Genomic DNA, 13843 nt, shown 5'->3' on the forward strand with positions numbered 1-13843 from the left:
GCCCTAGACACATCTTAGTATTTTAGCATAACCCTTCACCTCCTCTCCAGACTATCAATGGCAACTCAATGTAGTGCAGTGATGGGCATGCCTAGGCTAGTGAGTGAGCTGCATGAGTGACCCTCCTTCATCTCAGTGGGCTGCAAGGTTGAAATTGGATTTGTTCACTAACTATGACCTTTCAATAAGATTGAATACATTTAATACATGCTGAATGTTTCACAAGTTAGAAACTTTTTAATCATTCGAATATTAATAGAACTATCTACTTCAAGTGGCAAGAGCAAAATAAGTATTTACTATTTGGATGCAGAGGGAGCGCACAGCTCTCAGTCAATGTTGTGAGCAATCAGCATGTCGCTCACTTTACTTGCCCCTGCTTTATGTGCATATCACTTCAGTCATACCAGTAGAAGAAAATGCCAAATGGATAGAAACCAGGGAAATGTGACAACTCTGCGCATGGGCAGCTGTCAATAAAGTGTCTTGTGGGCCACACTCAGAATCCAAATGCATTTGAAACAAATTCATTTGAAATTAATTTTAATCCCCACCTTTTGAAGTAATTCAGCTAGCTCAGAGATCGATGTAACACTAGCTATGACAGAAGCACAGGTTTAAAGTACTTCCCTACCTCACTAAGGACATTTTTAAAAGATGTTAACATTTTCTGTCCTGAACCCATCACGAAAAAAGTGACAGCCTCTCAAGGATCCTGCTTCACTTGGATGAGGATGACAGCACCCAACAGAAAACTCTAAATTTTGATCCATGCATTACAAATAAATCTTCCTTGACACAACAGTGTATCATTGGTATAATCTTCATATCTATCCATTTTCAAAAGTCCTTTGACAAGCATGAAATAGCAGCAACAGTCCTCTAGCCCCCTTTCCCTTACATTAAATAGATTCAGAGATGAGGAGCTGAGAATCAGGGCTACATTGACAATTACAAGATTGATTTTTTTTTGTTTTGTGGGCTAGGGATTAAATTATTTCTGGGGCCGGAGGGAAGAGAGACCTTGAGACAAGTGGGCCTTAAACAAATAGGACAAATTCCCCGAATAACTGACACCACCCTCTCGTAAGCTTTAAAGCAGACCTGGGAAATGTGTTGGGGCCTCAGGAGACCTGCTAGGTTATGTCAAAGCAGGTAGTGAGTCTTCCCCAGCAGCTGGCCTGTTATTTGGAAGTGCAGCCTGGTTTCACATTTATCAGATCACTCAAGACCCTCAGAACATATGGCCCCTCCCTCTCAAATCGACAAGTTCCTTTACCTCTACATCTGTGAGAAGATGCCCAGAGGGGCAAACAAGCTGGAAGAGCTGTGGGGCAGGGGCTGCAAGCAAGTGACATCTAAAGGCAGAATAAAAACTCCTTCAGTGTGGATCATCATGAGAAACAGGTTTCATTCCCAGTTGAGCCAAACAATGAGAAATGCTGTTCAACAAAAAAACATTACTAGGTGTGTCAATCAGAAGCTATTTTTGCACAGTGTGTTTTACAACTTAATTAATCTTAATTGAGGTGCTTGTACGAGTGTGACTGTGGCTGCATATGTTTTCTTCAGAAATTATTCTGTTGGTTCTGTGTTAGTTGCTGCTTAATTAATCTGCAAGGACCTTGACGTCATTTATTATGCTGATCTTCCAATCTGTGAAACAAACTGCCTTATTCTTATTCTGTGGAATATTATGCTGATGCTCAAGGCCCTTCACATGTAGCCAGAGTCTGGGATTGGTGCTCCTGAATGCCACAAGGAAAAGAGCATTAGACAGCTTTGTAGGTTTCAGAACTCAGTTCTGATTTTCTTTTTTTTTAAACATAAAGCCAGTCTTTCGGGCCCAAAGCTCTGGCTACTCATTCTGGAAAATGAGAACTCCATTTATGATGATGAACGGGGTTCCCCCAGCACTCCCTGAGCCCTAATGATTTGCATCTTGTGCACCCTTCTTGCCCAGGCCCTGTCACTATCCACAGCTCCAGACTACAGCAGGCATGGGGGAAAGTGGATGTTTCCACAGCAACCTCAATTCTTTGGAAGGCCCATAGGTTCAGTTAGTCGGACATTCAATGTGGATCAAATTGGTGCCAACAGCACTGGATTCAATCCCTGTTCTGGCTGGGGTGAATTTGGGAGCTGCCTCCATACCACAGAGCTGTGGGTTGGATATGCCTTTGGGCAGCAGACTCAAGGAGGAGGATAGGAGGAAAGGAAAGAGACACTGCAGAAACTTCCTTTTAGTAGATCAGAGCAATTGGGCAGAGTTCATGAAAGGTCAAGTTATAGGCAGAATGGCCACTTCTCATTTAATGCCCTGTATACACATTTATTATACCACCCTTAAACCAAAAGTTTTAATAAGTGCTCTGTGTAGGTATTCCACAGAATATGAATAAGGCAGTTTGGATTGCTTCCAAAGGAAAGTCAATAGAAGCTGCCCAGTGTGATTTTATAATTGGTGAGCGGTATCTGTTCACAATGAAGGTGCAAGGAATTCACATCCTCTATATTAAACTCATCAGAAACTGGAGAGATTTGTTTGGTAATGCAGCATAATAAATGACCTCCAGGTCCTTGCAGATTAAACAAACAGCAACCAACACAGTCAACAGAATTATTTCTGAAGAAAACATGCAGCTGCAGTCACACTCAGACAAGCAACTTCAGATTTATTAATTAACACACTGTGCTTCTGATTGAACACAGCCTAGTAATGTTTTTGTGAACAATGTTTGTTTGGCTCGACAGGGAAAGAAGGCCATTTCTCGTGATGGTCTACAGTGAAGGAGTTTTTGTTCAATTCCATCGTTAAATATCAGCTGTTCACAGCCCCTGTCCCATATCTCTTCCAGCTTGTTTCCCTCTCTGCTTCAAACATTTGGATGAAGTAGGAAAAGCTATAAATATCACGTCATTTGAGGTAGATCATGGGATAGTAGTGAATTCCCATAGCTTCTGGAGAATCTGAAGAGTGATCTTGCATTCTAACTACATCCTGACTGAGAATAGTTCACATAACACAGATATGGACGAGGTCCAGTGGAGAAATCCTGCAGAATGGGGGAGGGGGTTGGAAGGCAGCCTGCAAGAGGGAGAGTTGAAGGAAAGACAATAGAACAGGGTGCTTGCTATTTAGCAATGATGTAATTTGCCTTCATTGAGAAACTTCTGCCATGGGTTGACACAATGTTCTCGGTCACTTGAATCCAGTTTGTAACTAAACTTTATTTCTAGAGCATGATATTGTCATCAAGACTTGTGGAGTTTAAACCAGCTTAGGAGGAAATCAGAGAATCTGTTGGAGGCTGAGATCTCATTAACCTTCTTTTCTGTCACTCTAAAACCTGTGGAATTAGTCATTATACAATCCCTCTGCAAAAACTAATTTGAAAAAGAAACTGAATATAAATAACATTGGAAACAAGGTTACTATTGAGTCTGTGGTATTTGCTGGGATGTGTGTATGTGCAATGAGAACCTGAAGACAATAAAATGAAAGTTGGAATCCCATCCTCCCTTTTCCAGCAGTGTGTGCCATTGTTTCTCCTGTGATGTCTGATCAGGTAAAGCTACAAGGTGGCTGATGGCGTGTTTGGTTGAGACTTTGGCTTCATGTTCATTTCAGCCTTAAGCCTGGTTCATCATTCATTTAGATCTTCGCTCATCTGTACTTCAACTCTATGTACCTGCTTTTGCTATATATCCCTCAATACCCTTGCCCAAAGATACATTAATATAAAGGCAGAATACCGCAGATGCTGGAATCCGAAACAAAAGCAGAAAATGCTGGAAAATCTCAGCACGTCTGATAGTGTCTGAGGAGACAGAGTAGAGCCAACATTGAGTCAGGATGACCCTTCATTTACAACTATTAATCTCAGCCTTCAAAGTTCCAACTGACCCTCAGTCTTTGGGGAGAAAGTTCCAGAATTCCAATAGCCTGTACATCATGGACAATAAACATCCCTGGTGGTCTGTACTGAGTCAGCTGATCCAGGTAGAATGTGGCAATTGGCCTCACTGCCCTTGGATTAAGCTCATGCATTTGGGACAAAAACAGGAAAATGGGATTAGCGCACTTTTATCGTAGTTATCATTAGTGCAGACTCGATGGGCCAAAGGGCCTTTTCTGCACTGTTTGACTCTATGGTGGATGACCAGTTTGAGAGAGGAGAAAGGGCAGTCAAGAGGTACACATTGTTAACTGTAGAAAAATATGATACACTTTAAGCAGCAAATGTCCCAAATAATAATCTCTAAATTTCTTTTGTTTTGTATGGCCTAGTTATTTCAATGCTCTGTATCTCTGGTTGGTATTTTAATGGATACAGTTTATGAGCAACCTGCATGGCATTGCCATAATTACTGCAATAATTACATAAACATACACAGCTTAAAGGGAATATTGAGCCCAAGGCAGTCAGAGGTTAATCCACATTGGGAATACTGTGGCTATCGTAGGCTCTTGACTCTAGGCTGGAAATCCTCTGCACCTAGAGAAAATGATACAAATTTTTCATGAATGTAGCAGAGGTGAGGAAACGATTGGACCAGCAGGCAAGAGGGCAGTGTTCGGAACCGTGCAGGAAGGGTCCAGCACCAGCGAGAGCTACACTCTCTCAGAGAAGGTTGACAGATCAAATCATTCTCCCATTGTGAACACAAGTTCAGCATAGTTAGGTTAAATCCAATACAAGACACCACGGAAACTAAAGCGCAAAATCTACTTCAAAAAGAAAAACTGAACTGCTCAAAAGCTGGCATCTCAGGATAGCCAGGGCAGGGAGTTGAAGGGAAGTGGGAGTTGGGTACAGATTGATTTGTTCCACTGTTCCACACTTGCAGCAGCTCATGACTGAGCACATTGCAATTGGAAAGAAATTACTTTGCAACAATTTGTTTCAGTAGCTTTCACTGAGCTGAGCTTCAATTGCTTTGATCTTTACAGATTACTCATTACCTCAGAAAGGCTCTTACACTCTGATTTTAAAGACCTTAGCTTTCTCTGATGGCATGATGTGAGATAGTATTCAAGTGTTTATCTTGTCTTTGTTGCTTAGGCATTAAGGGTGATTATGTGAGGTAATTGACAGTAAAGTTCTATCTACATTAGATAAAGCAGAGATTTAAAGGTAAAAGCTTAGAAACAGATGCAGAATCATCACCGTGTCTGTGAGGGAATTTACTGGAGAAGTGCTTGTGACATTAGAAATGACACTGGGATTCCCTAACCCACCAACGTGGCAGGGATATATAAATCAGGACCTGTAACTGAGTTTAGCACTGGATATGAAGTTTGAAGTCCCCACTCACCTGACAAAGGAGCAAAGCTCTGAAAGTTAGTGGCGTTTGCTACCAAATAAACCTGTTGGACTTTAACCTGGTGTTGTGAGACTGCTCACTGTGTTTACCCCAGTTCAACGCCAGCATCTCCACACGATGAATTTTGAATCATGGCTTTGGGATTTGCCATTCACTCCATCCTTACTGATCTCTCCAGGGATTGTATCACACGATGTGTTCAGCAAACAGATGATTCAGCAGAGAAACAAACCTGCTGTTTATCCCCCTGTCTAACAGCTCCCAGTAACCTGGCATGAGGTGTCCTATCCCCACCTGCTCCAGGAGTGACCACATTCACATCGTCACCTGAGTCTTGGAAGTCTGTCTTTCAAAGGCCTGGTCCCTCTGCCTAAAGCTCTCATGGTCACACAGACACATAGGTGGCTGCTATAACCTTACCTGCATCTGTGCCATAGTCCAGTGTTCCTTTTGCCTGTTCAATTCCCAAGAGCTGAGCAGGACGGAGTGAAGCAGCTTCCAGTGCTGCCTCCACTGAGCAGCCTGAAGAGGGGGAGAGAGAGAGAGAGGTTTCAGCCTCAGCTTTGAAAAATGAGAGACAGTGAACAGGGGTTTTCTGCTGAATGCTTCCCTCACTTGCCAGGAAACCCATGGCAGGGGTGCACCATTAGCAGGACAGTAAGATCTCGCCAGCAAAGTTTTGGCATTTATTTCAGAACTAGGATTTTGATAACCAAACACATTACATTTTAAAAACAGAACCGGTCCCTCACTCACTGGTGATTTCTTGGAATCATTGTAATTTCTAACCTCCAGCGTCAGAAATGTATAGTTCCTCATGAGCTTTGTCCCAGTTCTTTCTCTTCTCACCTGATCAGCATATCCTTGTAATTTTTTTCTCCCTCACATGTTAAACTAGCTTCCCTTTCAGGTGGCACAGTAGTTAGCACTGCTGCCTCACAGCACCAGGGACCCAAGTTCAATTCCCAGCTTTGGCCACCATGTATGGAATTTGCACGTTCTCCCTACGTCTGCACAGATTTCCTCTGAGTGGTCTGGTCAGTCAGAAAGATATGCTGGTTAAGTGCATTGGTCATGATAAATTCTCCCTCAGTGTACCCGAACAGGTGCCAGAATTTTCACAGTAACTTCATTGCAGTGTTAATGTAAGCCTACTTGTGATACTAATAAATAAACAAACCTTCATATTGGTGAATACTGTTCACCTCAATTGATGCCTGTGGTAGTGAGTTCAACATTCTAAGTATTCTCTGGCTGACGAGAATCCTACTCCCAGCTGACTGTTTATGACACTTCAAACTGCCATTTACACATTTAATTCAGTGAGTATAGTGAAACAGCCCAGTTAAACTGCAGCACCTGTCACAAACCTCCCACTCAATGACCCAAACATCAGGGAGAACCCCCCGCTCTTCCTCAAATAATGGCTGTGGGATTTATGTCTACCTGGGTGGGTTGACGAGGCCAGAGTTTAATATCTAATTCAAAAGAGGGCACCTCCAATAGTGTGGCACTCCAACAACGCAGTACTCCCTCAGTGCTAATCCTCTGATAGCACAGCACTCCCTCGTACTGCTCCTCTGACAGTGCAGTGTTCGCTTTGTAATAGGAGTGTGAGCTTGAATGATGGGTCCCATTCTGAGATGAGGATAGCTGAGAGTTGGAGATGCAGGATCAACATCTTGCTCCTTCACCAGCCTGAGTAAATCATGAGGTCATGGCCCCCTCCACTGGTTCAAGATTGCTATTACAGGCATCTTTCACTTCTATAGCAACCCTACTCGTCCCCCCAGTGAGCTGGGATCATTGCCCGCAGATTATTGCCCTCTCCACCCATCGACCTGATGCTCTGATTTCCCGTTACAAATCAGTTGATGCTCCAGAGATTCCCTGGCAATTTTCTAAGGCTCCTCACCGGCCACCTGCCAGAGGTGTCGCACACACATGTCCATTGTGGCAATGCTCCCACTCAGCGTCTTGGTCCCTGTGCAGAGGTCAGAGAAAGTTCAGAGGTTATCCTGAGCTGTTCATATCAACACTCTCAATACAGTGCTGGCCCAACAAGACATAAAGCCCCCCCACTTCCTGCTCACACCCAATATCTGTGACAATGTCAGGATTCATACAAACATTCCATCCTCTCTCATATGCCCCTTAATCCCACAATCAATCTCAATCAATGCCCACCATTCCACACACTCAGGATGTCAGTCTTTAACAGTGAAACCCTGTACTAGTAACTGCCACCCAGAGGAAACACTGGGATAAAACTGGCATCAAAATAATTGTTTCTTTTTATTCTCTGAGCTCACTCCTCTTAATTCGGTAACTACATTGCTTAAACAACTCCAGGAGTGGAATCATGTAACCAGAAACTTAAAAACTGATATCTGTGGATCTCAACCATCCGTTCACTAATAGGAGATCCTCCTGAACAATTTAACACCTCATCCAAAAGATGGCGCTTCTGACAGCACAGCACCTCTTTAGTACTGACCCTCCCACAGTGCAGCACTCCCTCTGTAGTGACCTTTCAACAGGCTCGTTCCTTCAGGTGTATAATGGGGATATTGTGTCCCAGTCTGTGGAGAACAATTTAAATACACAATCTTTGGCATCTGAGATGAGAGACATCTTTTGAACCCCAGAGAGTGTGAGTAACCTACGTCCCACAATGCAACATCACCTCGATTTGCCCTGCAGAGCAAGATGCACCAGGCTCGTTACTACCACTCACCTGCGACGTAGGCATGTAGCCCATCTATCTCGATTACCTGCTGCCCCAGAGTGTGCTGTCCTGAAGGAAGTCCCATGGCCATGATTGCATCTGTCACCAGCACCAAACCTGCAGCCACAGAGAAACCGGAGAGAGATTGGCAGAAAGCAGGGTCACCCACAGGTCACTCTCAGGGAGGGACGGGGGCTGGGCGGAAGGGTAGGGATATTTGCAAGTAGGTCACAGGGTAAGGATTATCCCAAATCCAAAATAAATCAGTGGCAGCATAGGCAGACAGTATCACACACTCCAAGTCCCAGACATTTTCAGCATTTTCCAGACTGACACCCCACTGAATCGTCCAGACACAGTCCCACAGATTCACTGCCCCCCCCCCCCCCCCCCCCCCCGCCCTGCTGAATTGTCCAGACACAGTCTCCCAGACTGACTCACCCCCTGCTGAATTGTCCAGACACAGTACCCTCCGCTGAATTGTCCACAGTCCCATAGACTGCCCTGGGTATTTCAGGAATTGAAGATCAATCTCCAAGACTCTACTGTGAGTAAAATCTGAGAGACATTACCAAAACGTTGAAAGCAGTGTGTTTTGTTAAATTTCTTTTGCACATTTTTAGTGGTCTGAAAATTATTGGCAGTGTGAGAATGTTTGTGTTTGACCGACAGCCAAAAATCACCCAATTGGATAACAAGTTGTTCAAGTTTCAATTGGCTGTGGGAGTGGAGTTTCTATGAGGATGTTGACCAATAGAAGAAGCTTGAGAGGATAGATGTTAAATGAACAATGGCAGCAGAATGAGCTTTTAGAGTGGGTCATGTCCCGAATGCTCCAGAGGGCACGTAATCAGTTGGATGAATGGAGTCAATAATGTACTTTTGTCTGTACTGTCCCTCCAACAGCGCAGCACTCTCTCTGTACTGTCCCTCCAACAGCGCAGCACTCTCTCTGTACTGTCCCTCCAACAGCGCAGCACTCTCTCTGTACTGTCCCTCCAACAGCGCAGCACTCTCTCTGTACTGTCCCTCCAACAGCGCAGCACTCTCTCTGTACTGTCCCTCCAACAGCGCAGCACTCTCTCTGTACTGTCCCTCCAACAGCGAGTTGGTCAGTTAGTGACCCTGTTGGGTGCAGCCAAAGCCAGCGCACAAGGACACAATGAGAATTCACTGCCCCATTCCACTAACTGACAGTGATATGAAGAATGAGTAACTGCAGTTCCCATTACTGAATTGGGGGGTCGTGGGGGATGGGGGAGGAGGTCAGGAATCACTACCTGACCTTTTACCTTTGGGATGTGCTCTGCAAGCAATCCTCAGCGCTGCAGGATTGGTATGGATCCCGTCAGCAATCATTCCATAGAAGACAGACTGTCCAACAGGAATCTCACTACTGGTCAGCAGGCCCACGATTCCCGGATCCCGGTGGTGAAACTGAGAGAATGGGAAGGAAAATGAGTTACATCGCAGATAAAACTACAAATCACTGCCAACGAAAAATGAACAAACCACTTAAACCAGGAGTGAATTTAGATTCTGTGACATGGAGAGTTGCAGTGGCTGTTGTATTGTGCAGAGTCTGGGCTGTATAAACTTCCCGATCATCAGAAAATGTCCTGATCCTTTGGAATGCTACTCCAGCTATACAAACATCCCAGGCACAACTCCAAGATAATTCTCCCAGTATTGGGGATGCTGTTCAAAACACTGCTGTCCATGGGAGTTTTGTGTGCATAAATTGGCTTTTGATTCCCACATTAGAACAATGACTACATCTCGAAAGTACCTTATTGGCTCTAACATAGTTTGGGAATGTCTTGATGTAAAAGATGCATGTCCTTCTTTTACTTTGAAAGCAAAACGTTTAATTCCACGTGATTACCAGTCTTTGTTCATCAGCAAAATAAAACCTGACTCCATTAATCAAATGGCAGAAATATTTCATCCAAGTTTCCATTTTTGTAACATCTTTCATGATCCCAGGATGTTCTGAAGTGGCGATGGGATTTTTATGTTCCCCTGAAAGCAAACAAAAGGTGGCCCCTCCAACAGTGCAGCGCACCCTTAGCGCTGCCACGCACCCTCAGTACTGTGTGGGAACGTCAGTTTAGGGTTTCTGTGTTCAAGTCCCTGAAGTGGGAATTGAACCCATAACTTTTGAGGTGAGGGTCCAGTGTGATACCCACTGAGCCACAGTTGACGCTGAGGAATCTGACATTACAAACAGCAATTAGCACTACTCCTAGAGTTTCTATGAATATGGGGGTCTGGACTTACAGGCAACATGGCGTTGAAGAGGTGGGTGATGAAGGTAGCTCCATGTTTGACTGCAACTTCAGCCTGTGACAGATTAGCGATAGAATGTCCTGTGAAGGACAAGAAATAAAACAACATTGACACTAAACGCACAAAATCGAACAACCTACATACTCTGCTGAGAGAGAGAGAGAGAATACAGACTATGTGAGAAGAAAAACAGGGAGGAAACGGAGGGCAGAGCGAACCAGGTGGGTGGGTGGTTGGGGGGACAGAGAGGAGAAACAGAGGGGAAAGTCAGAGGAGGGCAGGGGGCAAGAATTGGAGACCATGATAAAAGGAGGGCAGAGCGAGAGAAGCTGCCTCCACTTATTGAACAGTCTGGGATTGCTGGCTTGTCTTTCCCTGATCAGATCAGTCATCATGACAGACAAGAACAAAAGAGGAACGTTAAGTGTGACAACCGACTACAACGTCTCCTTCCTTACCCAGTGAAACCCGGATCCCACGGCTGACCAGTTCCCTGATAACCTCTCCGCTTCTGTCCAGCTCAGGAGCCAATGTGATGATTCGAACATTGTCCAGAGAGCCATATGTATCCAACAGGTCATGAAAGCCACGTTTCTCAAATGTTCGCAGGAATTCCTCAGGGTGAGCCCCCTTCTTATCTTTGCTAATGAATGGACCTTCCAGGTGTAGACCTGGGACAACGTAGAAAAAAAAATCTTATACGAACAGTTCCACGTAACCTCAATCACCCATGTTCATCCTTCCCGCCGAGACCCTCAGAGGGTCAGTAGTGAATGTGAACTGCATCGTCGGGAGTCAATGCAGAGAGAATGCTGCACTATCAAAGGGACAGTACTTGATGGAGGGTACGCCCACGCTACTGGGCTCGCGCACACAGTGCGTTCACACTGCCGGCTGACCCAGCACAAGGAAGGAAATGAGATAAGATGGGTCTACAAGGTGCCTTGAATTAAAGGAGTCTGTTTAAAGGTAAAAGGAGATTATCTTTAGAGAAAGGGAGATAAAACCGTCCATGGGTTCTACCTGGTGATGAATCCACGTGACCACCCCCGGAGACAAGTCCAGATGACCAGGCTACCATGAGGGGGGTGCAGGTCAAAAGCTTTTGAGAATAAAGGTGTAAGCTTTAATACCTGGACACAGAGGAGAAGGCTGCTAGCTTTACGGCTGACAGAGAGGGGCAGTCAAACCAAGAGATTTCAAAACTGCTTGCAAGTTAACCATAAAGCAGAGAACTGGTGAAGATGGAACCATGTTCGAGGAAATAAGGCTCTTGAAGAATTAATGACCTCAACTTCATTAGCTGATACCTTGCAACAGGAAGTCTATTTGAATACGTTCAGAAGATTGAGCGAAGGAAACTGAAAGATTCATCCTGGTGAAGCAGGGAGAAGAAATCCTGTGAAAGGCAGGAGGAGTAAGACCAAATCTCTGTGTAGAGCACCATGTAACATGTAATTGTGGCATGTGGTTTTTGGTTCTGTTAAGAAGTTAATAATGAATATTCTCCTGTAGTTTAGTCTATTTGTTGCCTGCTGAGTAAAGTTTAGTTGATACTGACATTTGTTTGTTGTTACAGTGCAAGCCTTACAAGGTGAAATTTTATCCTATAAGTTGATCACTGGAAATTCTGATGCCTTTTTAAAAGTTATCAGGATTGTGACATATATTCTTACATAGGGACTGGCTTCTGCAAACAAAACGAATATGTTTAGGCCTTACCTTGTGCCTTTTTAATTACCCAGAAGCTTATAGCTCCTTGTTGTTTTCTCCATCGCAATATCTTGGCCAACCGAAGTTGACTTGTGAACCAATCATCACCCTTTGCTCCTATAAATTGGTGTGATCATTTGAAACTTGGCATTCTTGCATTTGTCCCAATGAATGCAAGATGAAAAGCTTCTCTCTTTTCATCAATACTCAAATTCTATACTGCCAAGTGACTCATTTTAACAATACTCACCCAATATCCCTGCTCCCCGAGGCCCACCATCCTGCACCTCAATTTGAGGAATAACCTGAGAAGGGAGACAGCTTTTAAAAAGAAATTCTAATTATTTGGAAACAAACATTCTGCAAGCTTGTCAGTTTGAGTACTTATGCAGGTAGTTTAGAAAACTTGCAAATAACTCTCACTTTGTGCATTGTTACACTTAAGACATTTTCTCTGTCACACATTAGGAGTTGTTCGAAGAGAGATTCCTCCTTCCTGTCACCTCTTGCCCCCCTCCCTCCCAACTCAGCCCCTTGTCCCAAACCCCTCAGCTCACTTTCATTCAGAAGCTCAGCCCATCTCTCCACTTGGACAGGCAAGCTTTGTCCTTCTGCTGGGAAGAGCTCCCCATGACCTACCTGGTGGTATATGGGGACTGGAGAGGTCACAATCGTTGGGCAGAAGGAGGTCACTCCAGTGGAAAGCAGCTTGTGAGCGACCATGGAGATGCCACATTTCACGTTATCTGTGGACGATGAGAAGTCAATTCCATATCCTCCTAGAAAACATTAACATCGCAGACATCAATTTTAAAGTACAATAAACAGCTCCCAGAATAAACCTTCTGGAATATTTTGGTTAAGCTGACCATCACAGAAAGTGTTTAGAATTTTCATGGATAAACGAGAGGTGGCAATGCTGTTAACGATTGGTTGAAAGAAGTGGGTGATGTGCAATTGGCCAGGATTAGAAGATAAGGAGATGTCAGTGAGTTGTGGAGTTGGAAGAGATTACAGAGATAAGGAGGGCAATGCAGTGGGGGGATTTGAAAACCACTTGAGGCATTGAGGGGGCAGTGAAAGATAAAGGCTGGGGTGCAGGGCACAAAGGGGAGATCCAACTGAATCCTTCACTCACCGTTGATTTGTGTGTCAATGAACCCTGGAGCGATGATGCTGCCCTTGCAATCGATCTGAACATCTGCATAACCTCTCTCATCAAAGAACAGCTTCTCTGGATTAAGGATCTTCCCCTCACGGACCCAAAGGTCCTCCCTTCAAAACAGACAGAGTCGGAGCAGAAATCGAGACCTGTTCAAACAGGTGAAGTGGCTCAAGCTTCAATCTCAATTCATCCTTACTTAAGTTGTCAGTTGTGGCACAGCGGCACTCTCATGTCAGAGTCAGAACATTGTTGTTTCATGTTCCACTCCAGAGACTGGAGAACAAAATCTAGACTACACTGTAAGAAGTGTCATTAAATCAAATCCTCATCTGCCCTTTCAGATCCCATGGCATTATTTTGAAGATCAGCAAGGGAATTCTCCTCAGTGTTAAGGGGCCAATATTTATCCTTCAGCTAACATCACTATAAATTCACTCAGGGTTTTTTGTGGGAACTTGCTGTGCACAAATTAGCAGCCGTTCATTGTAACAATGACTACACTTGAGAAGTGTACGGGACATCCTGAAGCTGTGAATGTTTTTCTTAACTACAAATAATATTCTTTCTATCGCTATCTGTAAAACAACTGAGCTTATTATCTACTACCCATGTAATTCTGA

At 44.2% G+C, this 13843-nt stretch overlaps 1 protein-coding gene across 7 annotated transcripts in view; it reads right to left on the minus strand.

Moving 5' to 3' along the window:
- amdhd2 (amidohydrolase domain containing 2) overlaps positions 1–13843 on the minus strand; it is a 39162-nt gene that overhangs the window by 19309 nt on the left and 6010 nt on the right. For all 7 annotated transcript variants that reach the window (XM_080206759.1, XM_080206758.1, XM_080206752.1 and 4 more), the window contains exons 3-11: positions 13197–13333; positions 12698–12837; positions 12309–12363; positions 10804–11016; positions 10337–10425; positions 9349–9493; positions 8066–8173; positions 7244–7312; positions 5749–5850 (exon numbers count right to left, since the gene is read on the minus strand). In XM_080206759.1, coding sequence (XP_080062885.1) covers positions 5749–5850; positions 7244–7312; positions 8066–8173; positions 9349–9493; positions 10337–10425; positions 10804–11016; positions 12309–12363; positions 12698–12837; positions 13197–13333 — 1058 coding nt within the window. The remainder of the gene's footprint in view (positions 1–5748; positions 5851–7243; positions 7313–8065; positions 8174–9348; positions 9494–10336; positions 10426–10803; positions 11017–12308; positions 12364–12697; positions 12838–13196; positions 13334–13843) is intronic.

This window comes from Carcharhinus amblyrhynchos, chromosome 18 (assembly GCF_965287045.1).
Source record: "Carcharhinus amblyrhynchos chromosome 18, sCarAmb.v2.hapA, whole genome shotgun sequence".
NCBI lineage: Eukaryota > Metazoa > Chordata > Chondrichthyes > Carcharhiniformes > Carcharhinidae > Carcharhinus > Carcharhinus amblyrhynchos.